This window comes from Salmo trutta, chromosome 28, assembly GCF_901001165.1.
Source record: "Salmo trutta chromosome 28, fSalTru1.1, whole genome shotgun sequence".
In the NCBI taxonomy this organism is placed as follows: Eukaryota; Metazoa; Chordata; class Actinopteri; order Salmoniformes; family Salmonidae; genus Salmo; species Salmo trutta.
The window spans coordinates 17,023,694-17,047,941 of NC_042984.1; the positions used below are offsets into that span (position 1 = coordinate 17,023,694).

At 43.4% G+C, this 24,248-nt stretch overlaps 1 protein-coding gene across 3 annotated transcripts in view; it reads left to right on the forward strand.

Moving 5' to 3' along the window:
- magi3a (membrane associated guanylate kinase, WW and PDZ domain containing 3a) overlaps positions 1–24,248 on the forward strand; it is a 255,189-nt gene that overhangs the window by 225,181 nt on the left and 5,760 nt on the right. For all 3 annotated transcript variants that reach the window (XM_029718885.1, XM_029718887.1, XM_029718886.1), the window contains exons 9-19: positions 4,063–4,260; positions 10,472–10,743; positions 10,936–11,088; positions 12,338–12,503; positions 15,709–15,740; positions 17,239–17,443; positions 17,681–17,775; positions 18,021–18,213; positions 19,472–19,678; positions 20,390–20,575; positions 20,741–20,837. In XM_029718885.1, coding sequence (XP_029574745.1) covers positions 4,063–4,260; positions 10,472–10,743; positions 10,936–11,088; positions 12,338–12,503; positions 15,709–15,740; positions 17,239–17,443; positions 17,681–17,775; positions 18,021–18,213; positions 19,472–19,678; positions 20,390–20,575; positions 20,741–20,837 — 1,804 coding nt within the window. The remainder of the gene's footprint in view (positions 1–4,062; positions 4,261–10,471; positions 10,744–10,935; positions 11,089–12,337; positions 12,504–15,708; positions 15,741–17,238; positions 17,444–17,680; positions 17,776–18,020; positions 18,214–19,471; positions 19,679–20,389; positions 20,576–20,740; positions 20,838–24,248) is intronic.

A 24,248-nucleotide genomic window follows, 5' to 3' on the forward strand; every position in this document is an offset into this window, starting at 1 on the left:
CATTGAAAATAAGAATGTGTTCTTTAACTGACTTGCCTAGTTAAATAAAGAAATCGGCAAATCGGTGTCCAAAAATACCGATTACTGATTGTTATGAAAACTTGAAATCAGCCCTAATTAATCGGCCATTCCGATTAATCGGTCAACCTCTAACATGCATACACACACACATACACTGAGCGTACAAAACATTAAGGACACCTTCCTAATATAGAGTTCCACTGCACCTTTTACCCTCAGAACAGCCTCAATTTGTTGGGGCATGGATTCTACAAGGTCTCGAAAGCGTTCCACAGGGATGCTGGCCCATGTTGACTACAATGCTTCCCACAGTTGTGTCAAGTTGGCTGGATGTCCTTTGGGTCGTGGACCGTTCTTGATACACACGGGAAACTGTTGAGAGTGAAAACACCATCAGCGTTGTCATTCTTGACACCAACCGGTGTGCCTGGCACTTTCGTTCAAAGGCGCTTAAATCTTTTGTCTTGCCCATTCACCCTCTGAATGGCACACATACACAATCCATGTCTCAAGGCTTAAAAATCCTTCTTTAACCTGTCTCCTCCCCTTCATCTACACTGATTGAAGTGGATTTAACAAGTGACGTCAACAAGAGATCATAGGTCAGTCTGTCAAATCAAATCAAAATGTATTGGTCACATACACATGGTTAGCAGATGTTATTGCAAGTGTAGTGAAATGCTTGTGCTTCTAATTCCGACAGTGCAGCAATATCTAACAAATAATCTAACAATTCCACAACAACTAGCTAATACACACAAATCTAAGTAAAGGAATGGAATAAGAATATATACAAAAAATATATGGATGAGCAATGACAGAGCGGCATATGCAAGATGCCATGGAAAGAACACATGTTCCTAATGTTTTGTACACTCAGTGCATATGCTCACACACAAACGGCTCAGTGAAACTGCTGGTATGATAGAATGTCATGTTAATCACACTCAGCATAATCCGTTTTCTCTGAGCGCAATGCAGTTATGCAAATCTAAATCCCATGATACATGACACATGACACATGGGGGGTAGTGGAGGAGGACGGGGGGTGTCTATATTTACTCCAATTAAAGAGATTGATGCCCCCCACCCCCCACTATCCATCCCTCAGTGTGTGAAGAATCACTAGAGGAGACACAGCCTATAACTCACCCAATGGAAACGAAGGTCAGACAGGGGCCATGGATATCTCTTTGCTCTCTCTCCCTCTATCGCTGTCAATATCACCCTCGTCTCGATATTCCTGTCCCCCTCGCTGTCTGTGCTGATGCAGAGGAAAGGGCGCTCCCCCTCGCTCTCTGTGCTGATGCAGAGGAAAGGGCGCTCCCCCCTCGCTCTCTGTGCTGATGCAGAGGAAAGGGCGCTCCCCCTCTCTCTCTGTGCTGATGCAGAGGAAAGGGCGCTCCCCCTCGCTCTCTGTGCTGATGCAGAGGAAAGGGCGCTCCCCCTCGCTCTCTGTGCTGATGCAGAGGGAAAGGGCACTCCCCCTCTCTCTCTGTGCTGATGCAGAGGAAAGGGCGCTCCCCCCTCTCTCTCTGTGCTGATGCAGAGGAAAGGGCGCTCCCCCTCTCTCTCTGTGCTGATGCAGAGGAAAGGGCGCTCCCCCTCGCTCTCTGTGCTGATGCAGAGGGAAAGGGCGCTCCCCCTCGCTCTCTGTGCTGATGCAGAGGAAAGGGCGCTCCCCCCTCTCTATCTGTGCTGATGCAGAGGAAAGGGCGCTCCCCCTCTCTATCTGTGCTGATGCAGAGGAAAGGGCGCTCCCCCCTCTCTATCTGTGCTGATGCAGAGGAAAGGGCGCTCCCCCTCTCTCTCTGTGCTGATGCAGAGGAAAGGGCGCTCCCCCTCTCTCTCTGTGCTGATGCAGAGGAAAGGGCGCTCCCCCTCTCTATCTGTGCTGATGCAGAGGAAAGGGCGCTCCCCCTCGCTCTCTGTGCTGATGCAGAGGAAAGGGCGCTCCCCCTCTCTCTCTGTGCTGATGCAGAGGAAAGGGCGCTCCCCCTCTCTCTCTGTGCTGATGCAGAGGAAAGGGCGCTCCCCCTCTCTCTCTGTGCTGATGCAGAGGAAAGGGCGCTCCCCCTCTCTCTCTGTGCTGATGCAGAGGAAAGGGCGCTCCCCCTCTCTCTCTGTGCTGATGCAGAGGAAAGGGCGCTCCCCCCTCGCTCTCTGTGCTGATGCAGAGGAAAGGGCGCTCCCCCCTCGCTCTCTGTGCTGATGCAGAGGAAAGGGCGCTCCCCCCTCGCTCTCTGTGCTGATGCAGAGGAAAGGGCGCTCCCCCTCTCTCTCTGTGCTGATGCAGAGGAAAGGGCGCTCCCCCTCGCTCTCTGTGCTGATGCAGAGGGAAAGGGCGCTCCCCCCTCGCTCTCTGTGCTGATGCAGAGGGAAAGGGCGCTCCCCCTCTCTCTCTGTGCTGATGCAGAGGAAAGGGCGCTCCCCCTCGCTCTCTGTGCTGATGCAGAGGAAAGGGCGCTCCCCCCTCGCTCTCTGTGCTGATGCAGAGGGAAAGGGCGCTCCCCCTCTCTCTCTGTGCTGATGCAGAGGAAAGGGCGCTCCCCCTCGCTCTCTGTGCTGATGCAGAGGAAAGGGCGCTCCCCCTCGCTGTCTGTGCTGATGCAGAGGAAAGGGCGCTCCCCCTCGCTCTCTGTGCTGATGCAGAGGAAAGGGCGCTCCCCCCTCGCTCTCTGTGCTGATGCAGAGGGAAAGGGCGCTCCCCCTCGCTGTCTGTGCTGATGCAGAGGAAAGGGCGCTCCCCCTCGCTGTCTGTGCTGATGCAGAGGAAAGGGCGCTCCCCCTCTCTCTCTGTGCTGATGCAGAGGGAAAGGGCGCTCCCCCTCTCTCTCTCTGTGCTGATGCAGAGGAAAGGGCGCTCCCCCTCGCTCTCTGTGCTGATGCAGAGGAAAGGGCGCTCCCCCTCTCTCTCTGTGCTGATGCAGAGGAAAGGGCGCTCCCCCTCGCTCTCTGTGCTGATGCAGAGGGAAAGGGCGCTCCCCCCTCGCTCTCTGTGCTGATGCAGAGTTAAGGGCCGCTGTGTCTCAGTCACATGGTGAGAGCCTCCAGCTGCAGTTTGAGGTCAGCTGTCTGTCTGCCTCTATCCCTGTGTTATGCTGGTTATTCAGGTGGATGCACCCCTGCAGTGTACACACACACACAAATACACACACAGTTTGTCTCCTGGACATTTATTCCCATACACCATCCTGCAGGCATAACATAGCAAATTCAATCTGAAAGTTTATCACATCTCTGTAAGATTTGAAATGTCAAGGTTATATCCAAACGGATTTGTCACTGCTTTGTGCGTCATGTGTGTGTTCTTTTTTCTTTTTTTACAGTATGTCTTTTTCACTGCCAGGCTTAAGTAAAAGACTAGTAGGCCATCTCTGTTCAGCAGTAGCATAGTTCTTGCCTGTGCTTTGTTACCAGACAGCCCTTCAAATGAATAAGGCTGATGTGGATGTTTTGTTGCCATGTTGTATTTTGATGTGTGATTTGAGTGTTGGTTGAATTAGTGACAGTCTGAGTGATGAGTAGCTGTCAGCTCCCTGTCACCGTGGCGGTAGCCTGCACTGTGACGTTACAGGGGACAGATGCCTAACAGCCTGTGAACTTGCGCCTACCATACAAAATAACGACTGCTACTTCAGGTGTTCTTTGAAGTTGTCCCATATGGATATATCAGAATAGAATAAGCGTCACTGTAATCTCTCTCATTGTGGATTCTCATTGTGAATTAGCGCAAGTAGCTAGCCTAGCGTGGTTTCTCTCAGATCAATGGATTAGCGCTAGCAGCTAGCCTAGCATGGTTTCTCTGTCAGATCAATGCAGCTGAACAATAGTGACAGGCCTTGTGATGATAATACGACAAACAAACAAAGAATTAATAGTCACTAATTTGTAAAGTAAATACTTCAATTGCATCTCTCTCTTGCTGTGCTTTTTTTGTATTTAGTCATCTTTCTCTAAGGTTTTTTCTTTCTCTTTGCTCTTTTCTCCATCCCTCTCACACTCTTCCTTCCCTCTCCCCTCACTTCCACTCTCCTTCAGATGAGCCTGTTGTGGGTGTGAGGGGTTTCGTACGGGACCCAGCCCATCTCCAGGGCTCCATTCTGAGGACAAATCTGAGGAAGAGCCCCCAGGGGTTTGGCTTCACCATCATTGGGGGCGACCGCCATGACGAGTTCCTCCAGGTGAAGAACGTGCTCCGAGACGGACCCGCCGCGCACGACAACAAGATGACCTCTGGTGAGTGTTGTACACGCATGTAAACGCATTCCACACACACTCAGACGTACACATAGATGCTTGTACGCAGGAACGCACACACACAAACACACACACAGCGCACGTGTGCACACAGATCAACAAGGTTAATTTATCATTGTCTGTACACACACGTTATGTTTATGGTAACGCCCTGATTTGAAGTGGAGTTATACACAGTATTTCAGATTTCATACTGAAGGCCTCTTGGCTGTGCTTCTTTGCATGCTTATGATTATTACGAACATGTATATCTATAAGTGTGGTCATACAGTATATCTTGGATCACGTACAGTTGAAGTCGGAAGTTTCCATACACCTTAGCCAAATACATTTAAACTCTGTTTTTCACAATTCTTGCCATTTAATCCTAGTAAAAATTCCCTGTCTTAGGTCAGTTAGTATCACCACTTTATTTGAAGAATGTGAAATGTCAGAATAATAGTAGAGAGAATGATTTATTTCAGGTTTTATTTCTTTCATCACATTCCCAGTGGGTCAGAAGTTTACATACACTAAATTAGTATTTGGTAGCATTGCCTTTAAATTGTTTAACTTGGGTCAAATGTTTTGGGTAGCCTTCCACAAGCTTCCCACAATAAGTTGGGTGAATTTTGGCCCATTCCTCCTGACAGAGCTGGTGTAACTGAGTCAGGTTTGAAGGCCTCTTTGCTCACACACTCTTTTTCAGTTCTGCCCACAAATTATCTATGGGATTGAGGTCAGGGCTTTGTTGTCCTTGAGTCATTTTGCCACAACTTCGGAAGTATGCTTGGGGTCATTGTCCATTTGGAAGACCCATTTGCGATCAAGCTTTAACTTCCTGACCGATGTCTTGAGATGTTGCTTCAATATAGCCACATGATTTTTCCTCCTCGTGATGCCATCTATTTTGTGAAGTGCACGAGTCCCTCCTGCAGCAAAGCACCCCCACAACATGATGCTGCCACCCCTGTGCTTCACGGTTGGGATGGTGTTCTTCGGCTTGCAAGCCTCCCCCTTTTTCCTCCAAACGTAACGATGGTCATTATGGCCAAACAGTTCTATTTTTATTTCATCATACCAGAGGATATTTCTCCAAAAAGTACAATCTTTGTCCTCATGTGCAGTTGCAAACCATAGTCTGGCTTTTTTATGGTGATTTTGGAGCAGGGGCTTCTTCCTTGGTGAGCAGTCTTTCAGGTTATGTCAATATAGGACTTGTTTTACTGTGGATAAGATACTTTTGTACCTGTTTCATCCAGCATCTTCACAAGGTCCTTTGCTGTTGTTCTGGGATTGATTTGCCCTTTTTGCACCAAAGTACGTTCACCTCTAGGAGACAGAATGCATCTCCTTCCTGAGTGGTATGACGGCTGCGTGGTCCCATGGTGTTTATACTTGCGTACTATTGTTTGTACAGATGAACATGGTACCTTCAGGCGTTTGGAAATTGCTCCCAAGGATGAACCAGACTTGTGGAGGTCTACAATTTTTTTCTGAGGTCTTGGCTGATTTATTTTAATTTTCCCGTGATGTCAAGCAAAGAGGCACTGAGTTTGAAGGTAGGCCTTGAAATACATCCACAGGTACACCTCCAATTGACTCAAATTATGTCAATTAGCCTATCAGAAGCTTCTAAAGCCATGACATCATTTTCTGGAATTTTTCAAGCTGTTTAAAGGCACAGTCAACTTAGTGTATGTAAACTTCTGACCCACTGGAATTGTGATACAGTGAATTATATGTGAAATAATCTGTCTGTAAACAATTGTTGGAAAAATGACTTGTGTCATGCACAATGTATATGTCCTAACCGACTTGCCAAAACTATAGTTTGTTAACAAGAAATTTGTGGAGTGGTTGAAAAACAAGTTTCAATGACTCCAACCTAAGTGTATGTAAACTTCCAACTTCAACTGTATGACATACAGTATACACAGCCCAAAGTGCCTTCAATAAACACCGCACACCGCGGTATTAGTATATAGCTGCCAGTGGCTCATTGAAATGGAGAGGACATATGAAAACTGTTCAAATGTAAAATCCCTCGCTATGTCGAGATCACGACTTATTTGTCTCATGATCACTGCATAGCTAAAGTTGTTTTGTCGAGATCACTACATAATCAGAAGTACCACGCATCATCCATTCATTTGTTCAGATGCACGGTAACCACCTCATTAAGGAGCCCTGTGGCTGCAATGATCGCAATGCGCTCTTGGGGCATTTAAGCCCTGAACAATGTCTGACAGGCAGCACTGTCTCCCAGGCTGTGCCGTCTCGCAGGCTGCGCCCTGCCCCCAAGACCACAGTCAATCTCATGCAAAGAATAACACAGCTAACTTAGCTAATCTTGTGAGATGGATAGTTAGCTAGTTAGTCTTGTTAGCTAGCTAGCAAGCTAGCTTGTTATCTATGCTTGTAATAAGCCTGTGTGCAGCTGGTGTAGAGGAGTCAGGCGCAGGACAGCAGATATGAGTAATAAACGTAATTTACTCAAAGAATCAATAATACAATGTAATAATCTATCCCACAATTACGGACCGTATTACATACAAACAATCACTCACAAAAAAACATGGGGGAACAGAGGCTTAAATAATGAACAAGTAATTGGGGGATTGAAATCAGGTGTGTAAGACAAGGTCAAAACAAATGGAAAATGAAAAGTGGATAGGCGATGGCTAGAAGGCCGGTGACGTCGACCGCCGAACGCCGCCCGAACATGGAGAGGGACCGACTTCGGCGGAAGTCGTGACAATGCTGGTTGTTAGCTTGCATAACTGATATATATAGTTCATGGATAATATTTACATTTACAGTGGGTGAGCTCCATCCCTGACAGGTTGATCAGATGAAATGTCAGCCTCAGATGCTGATAAATCAGGATGCTGCCTCATAGGCTGTTTCATAGGTAAGGCTCCTTGAAGACAGATTAGCTGTCAAATTGCTTTATAGGCAGATGCATATCTGATCCAGGGGGTGAGCTCTATTCCAGGCAGGCTGATCAGATTCAATAGCCTCAGAGGCTGGTGTCAGGAGGCTGACTTGTAGGCTATTTCATATGTAAGGCTCCTTGCAGACAGCCTAAAAGCCTAAAAGGCTCTGAGGCTGCTATTGAATCTGATCAGCTTGCCAGGAATAAAGCGCACCCTCTCTTGATCATATACATAATGCACTGGCTGCTAATCTGCCTGCAATGAACTTTACCTATTGACGTGTTGGTTGTATAGCAACAGAAACGATGGGCTCGCAACCATGGAGCAAACAGATGAGGGTGGCTTATCTATCTAACCCATCTATGAAACTACAAGGCAGAATCCTGACTTATCAGCCTCTGAGGCTGCTATTGAATCGTATCAAGCTCTGAGCCTGAAATGTAATCTGATCAGCCTGTCAGGAATAGAGCTCACCCACTCAAATTTAAATATCATCCATAAAACAAGTGCCCCTTACAATCATACACATACTGTATCAGATATGCAAGCTAACAACCAGAATAGAAAACAAACTAGCTAGCTAACGAGACTACCTAGCTAGCCGCTCTCAAGACTAGGAAAGTTAGCTGCATTGTTGCGATTGGCTGTGGTCTTGGCAAAGAGCCTGGGAGACAGTGCTGCCTGTCAAGCATCGTTCAGGGCTTAAATGCCCCACAAGCTGATTTGAATTTTTTTTTAACCTTTATTTAAAAAGTTAAGAACAAATTCTTATTTTCAATGACAGCCTAGGAACAGTGGGTTAACTGCCTTGTTCAGGGACAGAACAACAGACTTTTACCTTGTCAGCTCAGGGATTCGATCCACCAACCTTTTCGTTACTGGCCCAACACTCTAACCACTAGGCTACCTGCCTCCCCACTGTTAGCTCAAATGAAGGGACATTTAGATTGCTAACATTCTAACTTATAAACTAACTCATGAAATGTATGCGCTGATTCACCGTGGGCTCTGCCACCTCAGCCGTCAATACCTCCACTCCTCTTTATAGAGTTTGTTATGTCGTGATCAGGAGACAATTATCTCGTGGTATCGACCAAAACAACTTTTGCTATGCAGTGGTCATGAGATGAATAAGTTGGGATCTCGACATAACAAAGGAATATTTTTTTTATTCATATGTCCTTTCTAGACTTTCGTAGAGATCAGATATATGGCAGTAATATAATAATTATTTGTTTATTGTGTAATATAAATATAATATTTACATAAATCATGTCAGATTATGCATTATGGGATGACACGTTAGAACACTGTAACGGCTCTCGTTGGTGGTAGAAGTGGACCAAGGCGCAGCCTGGTAAGTGTTCATTATACTTTATTTCACACAACACTTCAACAAAATACCAAAGTAACAAAACGAAAGCGCACAGTTCTGTCAGGTACAGATGCTAAACAGAAAACAAGATCCCACAAACTCAGGTGGAAAACAGGCGGCCTAAGTATGATTCCCAATCAGAGACAACGATAGACAGCTGCCTCTGATTGGGACCACACTGGCCCAAAAACAAAGAAACAGAAAACATAGAATTTCCCACCCGTGTCAAACATAGAGAATAACAAGGATCTCTAAGGTCAGGGCGTGACAAACACAGTATTGTGTGACAACAACCACAGTGTTATTGCTTAAAACTCTAATGACTACAAGATGAGAACACATTTTTCCATGTCTCATTTCCCCTGGGTGCCATCTAATTGATAGAACACTATCATAAGATAGGATCCATTTCACATACATTTCCCTGAACCTGATCCATGCTAAGTGTGCATTTCCCTGTCCCAGATCCATGCGTACTAAGTGTGCTGCTAGCAGCAGTCATTTATGCCAGAGTTGTATTCATTTAAGTATGAGAATAATTTGATCTGGACATTGGGTCTCTAAAGCGATCCCATCTCATATCGCACTTAATATGGCACTTCATCCACAGACCCAGCCTTCAACAGGCACTGGGGCCCTTAACTATGACACACTCTGACCTGTGTGTGTGTGTGCGTGTGTGCGTGCGTGTGTGCACAGTATGGGCTTAATTACCAGTGTTTTGCCTGTCGGTGTTTGACTGTGTTGTCCTTTCTCCTTTAAGCTAGTTTGTTCAGCTCATTTGAACAACAGTGAAACGTTAGATGTGTTTGTTAGCAACAGCTATTGACTGTGAATGGTGGATCCTTCAGGGGACTCCCAGCCAGTGGTGGAAAAAGTACTCAATTGTCATACTTGAGTAAAAGTAAAGATACCTTTAATAGAAAATTACTCAAGTAAAAGTCACCCAGTAAAATACTAATTGAGTAAAAGTTAAAAAGTACTTGGTTTTAAATATACTTAAGTATCAAAAGTAAATGGAATTGCTAAAATGTACTTAAGTATCAAAAGTGAAAGTATAAATTATTTCAAGTTCCTTATATTAAGCAAACCAGATGGCACAATTTTCATATTTTTATTTTTATTGATGGATAGCCAGGGTCACACTCCAACACTCAGACATAATTTACAAACGAAGCATTTGTGTTTAGTGAGTCCGCCAGATCAGAGGCAGTAGAGATGACCAGGGATGTTCTCTTGATAAGTGTGTGAATTGGAGCATTTTCCTGTCAAAATGTAACGAGTACTTTTGGGTGTCAGGGAAAATGTATGGAGTAAAAAGTCCATACTTTTCTTTAGGAATTTAGTGAAGTAAAAGTTGCCAAAAATATAAATTGTAAAGTACAGATGCCCCCAAAAATGACTTAAGTAGTACTTTAAAGTATTTTTTACTTAAGTACTTTACACCACTGCTCCCAGCTAGCTAGCGGTGTTGGGAGTTTCCTGCTTTTGTTTTGGCTGGAGATAAGCTGAGCACATTTTCCTAATCTTTATTGATCTGGCTGGGGCTAGCTGACTTAATACACCCAGGCTGGAATGATGGAGGATGAGGGGAAGGAGAGAGTGTTAGGCTGTACCTTACTTCCTTGTTCATTCATCAACCCCAAAGCAGTTGTTTATGGAGCAGACTCCAAGGAAACATATTTCAGCTCCTGACCAACGATGCCTTCATGCGGGCACTGTCTGCGCTAAACGTTATGCAAACTGAATTGTGTGTTAGTGGACTGGGTCTGGTGTTGGTGGACTGGGTATAGTGCCACAACTAACCACAGCACTCTCCCATTTTAAAGACAGTTGCCAATGCTGATATTGACACATCCTTCTCCCTTCTTCCTCTCCTCTCCCTCTACTCTACCAGGTGACGTCATCGTGGACATCAACGGGCTGTGTGTCCTGGGGAAGACTCATGCTGATGTGGTTCAGATGTTCCAGTCTATCCCAGTCAACCAGTACGTGGACATGGTGCTATGTCGGGGTTACCCCCTCCCTGAGGACCCCAGTGGGGGTGACGATGCCTCCTCGTGGGACGTAGCCACAGCCCTGGCCCCTGAAGCCACCCCTTCACTTTTGACCTCTAACCCCCAGGAGATACACTATGTCACCAGCCCAGACGGCACCCTCCCAAGACAGGTACAGTACAACCAGTTCCTTCCTAGGTTTCTTCCTTTTAGGGAGTTTTTCCTGGCCACTGTGCTTGTGTTTTTGCTTGCTGTCAGGGGTCTAGCCTGGGTTACTGTAAAAACACTTTGTGAAAACTGCTGATGTAAAAAGGGGCTATATAAATAGATTTGGGTGATTTTAATTTGATGAATTGATTGACAGACAACAGCTGTCCCAGCCATGTCCAACGGGGGGCGCCACTACCCTGAGGGTCCAGACCCCACGCTGTTGCAGCCGGAGCTGGTGGGCGTACCCCTGGTGAAGGGGCCAGGAGGGTTCGGCTTTGCCATCGCAGACTGCCCCCTGGGCCAGAAGGTAAAATGTATTGAATGAATTTCCGGTAACACTTTACCATAGCCCCCCTTATGTATAACTGGTGTTATAATGCCAGAGGTGTGGACTCGAGTCAGATGACTTGGACTGGAGTCTGACTCGAGTCAGATGACTTGGACTGGAGTCTGACTCGAGTCAGATGACTTGGACTGGAGTCTGACTCGAGTCAGATGACTTGGACTGGAGTCTGACTCGAGTCAGATGACTTGGACTGGAGTCTGACTCGAGTCACAAATTTTGATGACTTGAGACTCGATAAAAAAAAATTACTTGACTTGGACTTGGAGCCTCAAGACTTCGGACTCGACTTTGACTCAACTTTGGTTTTGTAATATTTTGTCACTCGTTTTGTTGCACACTCTCTGTGGATTACTCTCCACGCAGCCAGAGACAGTATAGCACTTGCAAAAAAACAGATTGGCTAGTGAAACACTCAGCCCTCTGATTGGACCAGCAAACTGTCAATCAACACATGTCGGGTGAGATAGTGCAATGAGGTTTTGGGGGGTTGCGAGGGTGAAACAGAATGGAGAAAAACATATATTTTTCATACATATTTTAATAGGCTACATATAGCCTACCATTTGTATTTTACATTTATACCTTTGCTTATTCGATCTTGTCACTAACATAAGCCTACGGCATTGCACCAAATTCTTGTTTCAAAACATCTTATTAGTGCTTCAGAACCAAAAAGGTGTGCTTTTTGACTGTTGACCAATGACCATGCTTTCCATCCGATCCTGCGACTCCTGCTGCATACAGGTAGGCCGTTTGATCCTGCTTGCTCTGGACTCCAGAGAAGGGACAGTGTGACATGATATTCCTAGTTAGTATTGACCGCTAACATGGGTGACTTTCATCTCAAAATGCAGGTGTTTCTGCGTTTCTATATATACAATTTCTGTATCTTGCGTTTTGAAAATGCATCACTGTTTATGGCTGTAATGACGAGCTACATTTGCGCAGTGATTGTGCGTGGGGGTCGCAAGCTTTGAACCGCTACTTTTTGGAGGTCAAGGGTCAAGAAGTTAGTAAACCACTGAGCTAGAGAACACCTCTGTGTAAAGCCTTATGTAGTAGTAGGCGTTGTAACAACTTGATGAGTGGTATATATAAGGAAGCCTACAGTAAAGATTTACCCAATGTACTTTCATCTAATGTAATATAGGTTAAACTAATCCAATATAATGTAATGAAATGTAATGTAACCTAACTAATGTAATCCCAGGTGAAGATGATCCTAGACGCCCAGTGGTGTCATGGCCTGCTGAAGGGTGATGTAATCAAGGAGATCAACCGTCAGAACGTCCAGACAATGAGCCACTCCCAGGTGGTGGACATCCTCAAAGACCTGCCTGTGGGCAGCGAGGTCAACGTGCTGGTCCTCAGAGGAGGTGGGACAGACTTATCCGTTATGATATTATAAAGCTGTGCATTACAGCTGCTTCCCCTATGCAATATGCACTTTCCCTCAGTCTATACTAGAGAGTGTACGCCTTGAGCAAGGTCATTTCTGGTGTTCAGTTGAGACGGTCATAAGAGTATCACTAAGATGTGTATCACAAAACTGCTTCCTCTATGCAGTAGTTTATGGGCTTGCCGTAGACCGGTGGTTGCCCACCTTTTTTTGGTTACTGTACCACCAACTGAATTTTCTTCTGCCCAGTAGGCCTATGGTCTCATGAGTCTTCTCAAGTACCCCCTGTGGATAGACCAAGTACCCCTAGGTGTCCTACCCCTGGTTGGAAACCACTGCCCTAGGCCTTGGTAATCAGCGTTGTTATGATAGGAGTGCATGCCTTCATCCCAGTCAACATACCTGTGTTCAGAGGAGCTGCCAGACCAAACTGATTACTTCCACCGTAGTCTGACTGGGTCATGCTGCTGTGAAGATGTGGTAATAGTAGTTCCTAGAGGAAGTATGTTAGATGGCCGTTCAGCTCCTAAGCAGCCGGCCCTCCCAGAAGCCAGCCCCAGAGCCACCCACCGTTTAATAAAGCAATTTCATGCTCTAGTCTATCCCACTATCGATCCACTATCCATTTCCCATTTGCACCTCTGCACCTTGACCGGAGAGGGGGGAGGAGGAGAGGGAGGAGGAGAAGGGTATGCTAGTGCAAGATATATTCAGACAACTGTAGTATTTGGCTAGGTAGTGATTCATGATGGGGGGAAAAAATGTAGTATATTATTTTTGACGATATATCGTATCGTTTTGACAATATTGCAATATTTTTTGCAATTTTCTGTACCTGCACAAATTCCAGTATTCATAGCTTGTTCTCCATCTTCTTTTTAAATATGGAGCCAATTTGGTTTTTTTAGCACTTTTTCCATGGCTGATCAAAGCTCATTTTCTCATGGCTCTTGAATTGGAACATTGAATTACAATAAAATCACAGTATCTAATCGCAATACATATAGAATAGTGAGAATCGCAATGCATATCATATCGATGATCTTGTATTTTGAGGTACCTGGCATTTTCCAGCACTAGTAGTTATCTCTCAGCTCAGACTTCAATGGCAGGCAGTCTGACATTTTGTGAAGTGGAGAGTAATGATACAGTATGTTCACCTAGTGACGTGTGCTCTGAAGAGTCCTAATTGTGCTGAGTGATTAGAGGTCGGTTCGGTTTTGGTAAAAATGTTTAGACATTAATAAATTCACTATGCATTATGTAGATTGAATGATGTAACAACACAGAAAAAAAACTATTCATAAAAGTCCCATAATATTAGTGACTGGCCATTACTGATTACCACTTTATTAACCATCATTTATTTACATTGCTTTACTTTAATTCAATATTTGTTTTATTTGATGACTTTATTATCAAGTCATCTCTACATAGCAGCTGTCTATACCATCTGACAAAATCACTACTTTAGTAGTTCTTCAAAGTAAATAATTACTTTTATGATTGCTGAATACCAGCTGTCAATCACTTAGATCACGTATTTTCAGGCTCACGAAGCAACTGCTTTCTATCTCTCTCCATCCAGCGTTCTCTCTTTCCTCCGTCCCCATGTCTTGCTCTGCACAGACCGGACAAATTTAAGCGAGAGCGGAAGGGATTATGGTCATTGTGGTTTAATTACCACGTTTTCTGAGTTAAACATGTAGAATATTGTGCTGTTGGAAACTACAACTTCATAATACATCGCACAATTCAGGCTCGATCTGATTTATCTCTACAGAAACTGCACATTGAGCTCGAGTAATTGAACTGACGTCGGTCCATTAGTTGTTTAAAAACCGAAAAATTCTAATGAGTCAAGAAGCAGTATGTTCAGCCAGAGATGTTGTGTGCCAACTCCTGACTGTGAAGAGTCTGTCCTGAGAACGGCCTGGGGGAGGGAGCAGGATCAGGTTATACTGTTGACTCCTCCATGGGAGAATGAGGGGAGACTGGTGGAGGGGCTGGCAGGGTCATCAGGAGGTCACCTAGGGGCTGAGGTATAGAACCTTGGGTCTATGACCAGGGGGTAACAGTAGCTCTCCACCACTGACAGCCATAGAGAGGGAGAACAGGAGCTGCTGGGTTGGCCCCAAGCACTATCCAGCTCACTCAAGGGTGCTTCCGCTGTGCAATAATGGTGCTTGCCCTAGGCGGTACTGGTAATACCTATGGGAATTTTCACCATGGTCAATGAAAAGGTGCTGACTAGTGACTGCTACCTGTGTGTTGTGTAAGACTTAGAACATTTTATTAAAGTGTCCCTCCACAATGATACAATAATACACATTGTGGACCACTTAAATAGAGTTTTGAGAAACTAAAAACAATCCTAGTCAAACATGGTACAGGCGTCATCTAGAATGCATTACATCATATATACACAGGTATGCATAAACAAAACATAATACAGTGGATAAAATGACAATTATGCACATAAATACATTTACATTATTGTTACCTGATTACATTTTCATCAAGACTGTTAGTATTTTTGGTGCGCAATACAGATATACACCACTGGGCTTCTTTTGATGGTTACTGGGCTTCTTTTAATGGTCACTGGGCTTCTTTTCATGGTCAATGGGCTTTTTTCGATGAGGGTGGAAGGTCTAATGCTTATTGTCTGAATGGAGTGTCTTACTGTGGAATGGTAGCAACAGGTGTGGAGAATAAATGACAAGGTTAACCCTTGGTGAGGCACATCTCATCCCCCTTCCCTAAGTCTGTTTCTCTGTGTTGACGTCAGAGATCCTTCCCATGCTGCTGCTTGAGCATAGTACCACCTACTGGTCAAGTTGAACCATGATCCATGATCCTAGTATCAGAGAGGAGAACAGGGAGAGGATATAGAGATGTATGGGGCTGTCATGGTTACAACTCATTATGTAGGGCAGAGTGTGTCTCTAGGGGAAACAGTCATCTTGTATGATGAATGACAATGTACTGTTTTACAGCAGAGCAGGGTCAATGGTGTGGGGAAACAGAGATGTATAATAATCTATCAGACCTCCATCACAATAACCCAGTCACCCAATATGGCACGTGAACCTGTAGTAATAGTAAATGCTCTTCTTCTACTGTATTGAGTCATCTTTCTATTTTTTTTTATCTCTCTCCCTCTCTCTCTCCGCCCCCAGGTCAGACATCTCCCGTGAAGTCTCTAAAACCTGTAAGTTAAAAGAAATGCTTTTAATCACCCTGCTCCTTCTCTCCTCCTCCTGCTCTCCTCTCTCACACTCTCTCCTCTCTCTCCTCACTCTCTCCTCTCTCTCCTCTCTCTCCTCACTCTCTCCTCTCTCTCCTCACTCTCTCCTCTCTAACAGAGACTCTCTCCTCTCTCACTCTCTCCTCACTCTCTCCTCTCTCTCCTCACTCTCTCCTCACTCCCTCCTCTCTAACAGAGACTCTCTCCTCTCACACTCTCTCCTCTCTCTCCTCACTCTCTCCTCTCTCTCCTCACTCTCTCCTCTCTCTCCTCACTCTCTCCTCTCTAACAGAGACTCTCTCCTCTCTCACTCTCTCCTCTCTCTCCTCACTCTCTCCTCACTCCCTCCTCTCTCACAGAGACTCTCTCCTCACTCTCTCCTCTCTAACAGAGACTCTCTCCTCTCTCACTCTCTCCTCTCTCTCCTCACTCTCTCCTCACTCCCTCCTCTCTAACAGAGACTCTCTCCTCTCTCACAGACTCTCTCCTCACTCTTTCCCCTCTCACAGAGACTTTCTCACAGAGACTCTCTCCTCTTGGCCTCTGCAGAGTATTCTAATTACAGCGGATTGGTCCCAAATGGAAACCTATTCCCTATATAGTGCACTTCTTTTGACCAGGGCCTATGGGGCTTTGGTCAAAAGTAGTGCACTATGTAGGGGGGGAAAAGTGCCATTTGGGACAGATACTGTAGAAAATGTCAAGTGAGTTTAGGAACAGAGACAGAAACACGGCGCTTTTAAACACCAGACAGGAGATGAATTATTAAAACAATCGTGATATAACTTTGTCTTAGTTTCTTTCCCCCACCAGCAATCAGAGTCGTCTGCTGTAGAGAGCAATTATTCAAAGAGCTAACACGAGTTGCGAGCCACAAACACACACACACACACATCCACACACACACACACACAGTGGTTTTATTTTTGGAGGCGACTGGAGTGTGTGAATGTGCTCCTGGCAAACAGCTACTTAACATCCTGGCTGGTAGTAGTATGCAGTAGTATGCAGCAGTGGTGTAAGCTGTTAAGCCATGTTCAACAGTTCTGTTCCTAGAGCGCAGCAGATACATTCTTAGAGGGCTGCCTTCTCTGAACAGCAGACTAGAGGAGTCTACTGGGTCAGCAACAAGCCTTTGTACACAGCTCAGAATCAGTGCAGACAGAGCCTTATATTGAGATATATAACTGAGTCCAGATATAAGGCTTTGGCTCAGTGAAAGTATTATCATTCAGCTTTATAAGGGACTGTGTTAGTAGAGTCAAGGCCATCACTGTAGACACTAGGGGGAAAACTCCTAAGTGTAGTTTGGGGCTACAGAAGAAAAGTAACTCTCTTCCTAAATCCAACACTATTACCCTCAGTGTCTGAGTTGTAGGTTATTGTATACTGTCTATGTTAAAACCATGATATGAATAAAATTCATAGTTTTAATTGAATCCTCTTGTTTGTTGTGTTGCAGTGCACTGCTCCCATGTCTCAGCAGAGGCAGGAGAGAAAGGAGAAGGAGATGACAACCAGCACAGAGACCCTCAGCACCCCAGAGCCAGCCCTGACCCCCGCCCCACAGCCCCTTCCCTTTTCCCCCAACAGCATCCTCTCAGCCTCCCCCAAGCCTGACCCCTCAGAACTCTACCTCAAGTCCAAGGCCCTGCTGGACAGCAAACGTGAGTATACACAAACCCCTCTAACCTGACTGACGGACAGTCTCTATCCAGTCTCTCACAATACTCTGCTTGGCTGGTACTTTTAAATGTTCAGTCTGTCACAAGAGACTGCACATCATTCTGTAGTTCCCATTTTCCAAGTCTTATCATTCCACTGCACAGTATCTGGCTATTCTTCACTAGCAATAGTGAGTTAACCCAGTGTGTCCTTCTCCCTGTCTTTCCCTGTTTATCCAGCCCCCAACACCAAGGACCTAGATGTCTTCATCAAGAGGAACCAGGAGTCGGGCTTTGGTTTCCGAGTCTTAGGAGGAGAGGGGCCAGATCAGCCCGTAAGTACCCACCCAGAGAGACTGCTCTATCCTGGTTCAGCCAGCATTAAAATAAGACTCTGGGCACACTGTGGGCTGCTTTCCTAGAACTAGGTTAAGCCTAGTTAATAGTGCTTTAAATTGGGTTTTACCATGTATTTTTAATCTGGGTCTGGGAAACTGGCTCTAAATCTGGTTAAAGTTATCCCCCTGTGTTTGAGTGTCTTAAATAAATGTCATCATACCTGCCTCTCTCCCTGCGCCAGGTGTACATTGGTGCCATCGTGCCCCTGGGCGCGGCAGAGAAGGACGGACGTCTTCGGGCAGGTGATGAACTCATGTGTATCGACGGGGTGCCAGTCAAGGGCAAGTCTCACAAGCATGTGCTGGAGCTGATGACCAACGCTGCCCGCAACGGACAGGTCATGTTGACAGTCCGCAGGAAACGGACACATACAGGTAGGTGGGTGGCTGGGTGTGACTGTGACTGTGAGTAGGCAGTTGGCTTTGAGAGGAGAGAAAGATTGAGAAAGAAAGATACATTTGTGTTTGAGTGTTTATGCATCTCTTCGAAAAGTGCTGATAATTGTGTGAAGTGCTGTGGAATCAGATCCAGTTGGAGGGGAAGATTTCCATGGCACACAGAAAACAAGATGAGTTCTGTTCTGACAGACTGAAGCCCACGCAGTATACAGCAGCTTTGTTTAAGCACAAAAATAAGCTTCTATGACAAGAGAGAGAACTTTTGAAATTGCTTTGAATGACAGACATGATCGTACTGGAGGAAATGAAGCATCAATCATATACTCTTTGTGGTTAGAATCAAGGCATGAGTTGACAAGACAAAGATTTAAGAAAACAAACACATAGGCTACTCATGAAAGATTGACTGAGGCAGAATTGACTTAACAACCATTTCCTTTCCAAATATTTATTTCCTATTCTGTGCACAATTCAGATATGCCAAACACACATCTGTGAGACTTTCTATACAGTAATTGTGGGGTTCATTTGAAAATGAACACTAGTATGACATTGATACAGCCTAAAATGAATCACGTGGTGGCCTAAACTGAGCATTATAAACAACTTTAAGGGAAGGCAGAAAGCTTACCGGTTAGAGAGGCGAGTCAGCAATCCGACGGGAAATATCTGACGAGAAGTCAGCTGGCAACTGGAAGCTCGTATCAAATCCTACATGCCTGTCGTTGTGCCCTTGAGCAAGGCACTTAACCCCCCACAACAACAGCTCCCACGGGCGCTCAGTGTGGCAGCCCCCCGCAGCTCTCCAAAACATGTATATGTATGTCAGTGGAGGCTGGTGGGTGGAGCTATAGGAGGATGGACTCATTATAATGGCTGGAATGAAATGGATGGAACGGAGTCAAACGTGGTTTCCATATGTTTGATACCGTTCCATTAATTACATTCCAGCCATTACAATGAGCCCTTCCTCCTATAGCTTCTCTCACCAGCCTCCACTGATGTATGTGTGTCTTTCGGAGGAGTTGGGTTAAAAGCGGAAGTAAAATTGAGGTTGGAACGTGTATGCAATTGACCAATAAAGTGGTCTTAACTCATACCTTTGAGCTTTCATAAGAATTGCTGTGAGAGAGAGACCATAAACAACTAGACAATTGCATGAATAAAATGTAGACAGTAAGTTACCCCAACTGAACCCATATAAAATGATTTCTCTCTGTGCGTGTGGGATCAGAGGGCAGTGGAGAGGAGGACGGTGGTAGTGGTCAGCAGCAGGTGGCTCCAGCCCTGGTCAACGGCTCCCCCAAGCTGCCCCGCATCCAGGCCCCTACGGCCAGCTCCCCCCACCAACCAGAATGCTACGACGTCACCCTGCAACGCAAAGACAACGAAGGCTTCGGCTTCGTCATCCTTACCTCCAAGAACAAGCCTCCTCCCGGAGGTGAGATGTATTCCAACTCTGTACTCCAACTCTGTATGGATGATGCTGTTTGGCAATTTAGAGACAGTTCCCTCCAATACAAAACATAACCTCCATGCTTGTATTCCACTCAATCACAATGTAGACTATTTTCAATGCCTCTTATTTCAAGTAGATTTAAGTAGAGAAAATAGCTTTGTTTTTGCATAATTGGTCTTTCCAAGCTGTTTAATCTCTTCTTATTACTGATTGGGTAACACACAGAGCTTTTGTCTCTCCGTGTCTTTCTGTCTATCAGTACTTGAGTTTGTTTGTACACTGAACTAATGGTACAGACAGGAGGCATGGAGTAGTGAAGAAACATGAAGTACTTCCTATGAGGGAGATGACAAAGGACAATATAAAGACTCTTTCAAATTGTGTTTGGTTGAAATTGTCAAAAATGAGTATTATAGCTTTATTTAGCTTATTGAATACTTGTTTTTTTATTTATTATTATTTGTACCTTTAGGCAAGTCGGTTAAGAACAAATTCTTATTTTACAATGACGGCCTACCCCGACCAAACCTCCCCCTAACCCGGACAACGCTGGGCCAATACTGCTTTGATACAGTGAATAACCAGTTTGATACAATGAAAAACCATAACTGCTTTACAAGCACCATCTGCACTAAAACCTGACAGAGCAGAGCTAAATGGTCCTGTCGTCTCTTTCACTCTCTGATGCTTCAGTTATCCCCCACAAGATTGGTCGCATCATCGAGGGCAGCCCCACAGACCGTGGCGGTCAGCTGAAGGTGGGCGACCATATCTCAGCGGTAAACTCCCAGTCCATCATGGAACTGTCCCACAACGACATCGTCCAACTCATCAAGGAGGCCGGCAACACTGTCACCCTCACTGTGGTGCCAGAGGATGGTGAGACCTTCCACAGACACACTGCACTCTGGGAAATGGAGCCCTACTTGATATGGGATTCTGTAGTATTGTTTACTGTGGATAAAGTGAAAAAGGAAAGGTTGGAGAGGATGAAATGTTAGTTTGCATGACATTCCATACTGAAAGTCTTCTGTGTTCTTTTAGAGAATAGTGGCCCTGCATCGGAAACCAGTTCAGCCAAGCAGAGCCCTGCAGCACAGCACAGAGCTATGGGCCAGCAGCCTGCCAGCCACACTGACAGGTACAGGAGCGGACACACACACACACACACACACACAGAGCTACATGGCCAATCCTGAAGAGAAGGGGATGGAAGAGAAGAATTAACAGTGGGTGGTGTGGCTGCTCTCAGTATTAGATCTTCCTGTTTAAACCAGATTACGTGTGTTAGACTTTTAATCCATTAGTACAGCACCTATAATTCCCCTCTCATTCCCTAACCCTCTCACTCTCGCTCTGCTCTGCTCACCGTGTGGTTTCACCGTGGATCTTTCCTCATTTCCCCTTTCCCACTTTTCTCTCTCCTTCTCTCTTCTCAAGTAAAGACCTTCCTCCTTCTCATGCATCTCTAACACATGCCAGGGTGAGGTAGGTCTCTGTAAATAAGGGGAGAGAGAGAGGGAGACTGTCTGCTCAGCAGTCTTAACCTGTTTGGGATAGGGGGCAGTATTTTCACGGCCGGATAAAAAATGTACCGATTTAATCTGGTTACTACTCCTGCCCAGAAACTAGAATATGCATATAATTAGTAGATTTGGATAGAAAACACTCTAACGTTTCTAAAACTGTTTGAATGGTGTCTGTGAGTATAACATAACTCATATGGCAGGCCAAAACCTGAGAAGATTCCATACAGGAAGTGCCCTGTCTGACAATTTGTTGTCCTTCTGTAGCATCTCTATCGAAAACACAGCATCTGTACTGTAACGTGACATTTTCTAAGGCTTCCATTGCCTCTCAGAAGGCGCCAGAAAGTGTAATGGGGTGTCTGCTGTCTCTGGGCAAAGAACAGCAGGAGAATTTGTTAGTGGTCAGCCTGGGAACAGTGAGACTGAGAGGCGCGTTCACGAGAATTCTCAATTTTTTTTCTTTCAGCCTTTGAATGAATACAACGTCGCCCGGTTGGAATATTATCGCTATTTTACGAGAAAAATAGCATAAAAATGTGTTTTAAACAGCGTTTGACATGCTTCGAAGTACGGTAATGGAATATTTTGATTTTTTTTGTCACGAAATGCGCTCGCGCGTCACCCTTCGGATAGTGACCTAAACGCACGACAAGACGGATCTATTTGAATATAACTATGGATTATTTGGAACCAAAACAGCATTTGTTGTTGAAGTAGAAGTCCTGGGAAGTGCATTCTGACGAAGAACAGCAAAGGTAATCCAATTTTTCTAATAGTAATTCTGAGTTTAAGTTGTCCCAAACTTGGTAGGTGTCAAAATAGCTAGCCGTGATGGCCGGGCTATGTACTCAGAATATTGCAAAATGTGCTTTCGCCGAAAAGCTATTTTAAAATCTGACACAGCGATTGCATAAAGGAGTTCTGTATCTATAAATCTTAAAATAATTATGTTTTTTGTGAGCGTTTATCATGAGTAATTTAGTAAATTCACCAGAAGTTTGCGGTGGGTATGCTAGTTCTGAAAATCACATGCTAATGTAAAAAGCTGGTTTTTGATATAAATATGAACTTGATTGAACAAAACATGCATGTATTGTATAACATATAACAATGTCCTAGGAGTGTCATCTGATGAAGATCATCAAAGGTTAGTGCTGTGGTTTTGGTTTTTGTGACATATATGCTTGCTTTGAAAATGGCTGTGTGATTATTTTTGGCAGGGTACTCTCAAGACATAATCTAATGTTTTGCTTTTGCTGTAAAGCCTTTTTGAAATCGGACAATGTGGTTAGATTAACGAGAGTCTTGTCTTTAAAATGGTGTAAAATAGTCATATGTTTGAGAAATTGAAGTTATAGCATTTTTGAGGTATTTGTATTTCGAGCCACGCTCTACCATTGGATATTGGTGAGGTTCCGCTAGCGGAACGTCTGTCCTTAAGAAGTTAAGTATGTAAACTCTTCTACTAAGAAGACTCTTTAGATATCACTGGTTCTCTCTAACATATGTTATTATTATTGTTATTATTATTATTATATCACTGGTTCTCTCTAGCATATATTATTATTATTATATTACAGGTTCTCTCTAGCATATATTATTATTATTGTTATTATTATTATATCACTGGTTCTCTCTAGCATATATTATTATTATTATTATTATATCACTGGTTCTCTCTAGCATTTATTATTATTGTTGTTATATTATTGGTTCTATCTAGCACATATTATTATTATTATTATATCACTTTTCTCTCTAGCATATATTATTATTATTATTATTATTTCACTGGTTCTCTCTAGCATATATTATTATTATATCACTGGTTCTCTCTAGCATATATTATTATTATATCACTGGTTCTCTCTAGCATATATTATTATAATTATATCAATGATTCTCTCTAGTATTTATTATTATTACATCACTGGTTCTCTAGCATATATTATTATTATAATACTGGTTCGCTCTAGCGTTTATTATTATTATTATATCACTTTTCCTCTCTAGCATAAATTATTATTATTATATCACATGTTCTCTCTAGCATATATTATTATTATTATCACTTTTTCTCTCTAGCATATATTATTATTATTATTATTATATCACTGGTTCTCTCTAGCATATATTATTATTATTATTATATCACTGGTTCTCTCAAGCATATATTATTATTATTATTATTATTTCACTGGTTCTCTCTAGCATATATTATTATTATTATTATTGTCACTGATTCTCTCTAGCATTTATTATTATTATTATTATTATTATATCACTGGTTCTCGCAAGCATATATTATTATTATTATTATTATTATATCACTTGTTCTCTCTAGCATATATTATTATTATTATTATTATTATATCACTGGTTCTCTCAAGCATATATTATTATTATTATTATTATATCACTGGTTCTCTCTAGCATATATTATTATTGTTATTATATCACTGGTTCTCTCTAGCATATATTATTATTATTATTATTATTATATCACTGGTTCTCTCTAGCATATATTATTATTATTATTATTATTATTATTATATCACTGGTTCTCTCTAGCAATTATTATTATTATTATTATTATTTCACTGGTTCTCTCTAGCATATATTATTATTATTATTATTGTCACTGATTCTCTCTAGCATATATTATTATTATTATTATTATTATTATATCACTGGTTCTCGCAAGCATATATTATTATTATTATTATTATTATATCACTTGTTCTCTCTAGCATTTATTATTATTATTATTATTATATCACTTGTTCTCTCTAACATATATTATTATTATATCACTGGTTCTCTAGCATTTATTATTATTATAACACTGATTCTGTTCTTTCTAGCATATATTATTATTATTATTATTATTATTATTATTATTGTTATTATTATATAAATTTTTCTCTCTAGCATTAATTATTATTATTATTATATCACATGTTCTCTCTAGTATTTATTATTATTATTATTATTATATCACTGGTTCTCTCTAGTATTTATTA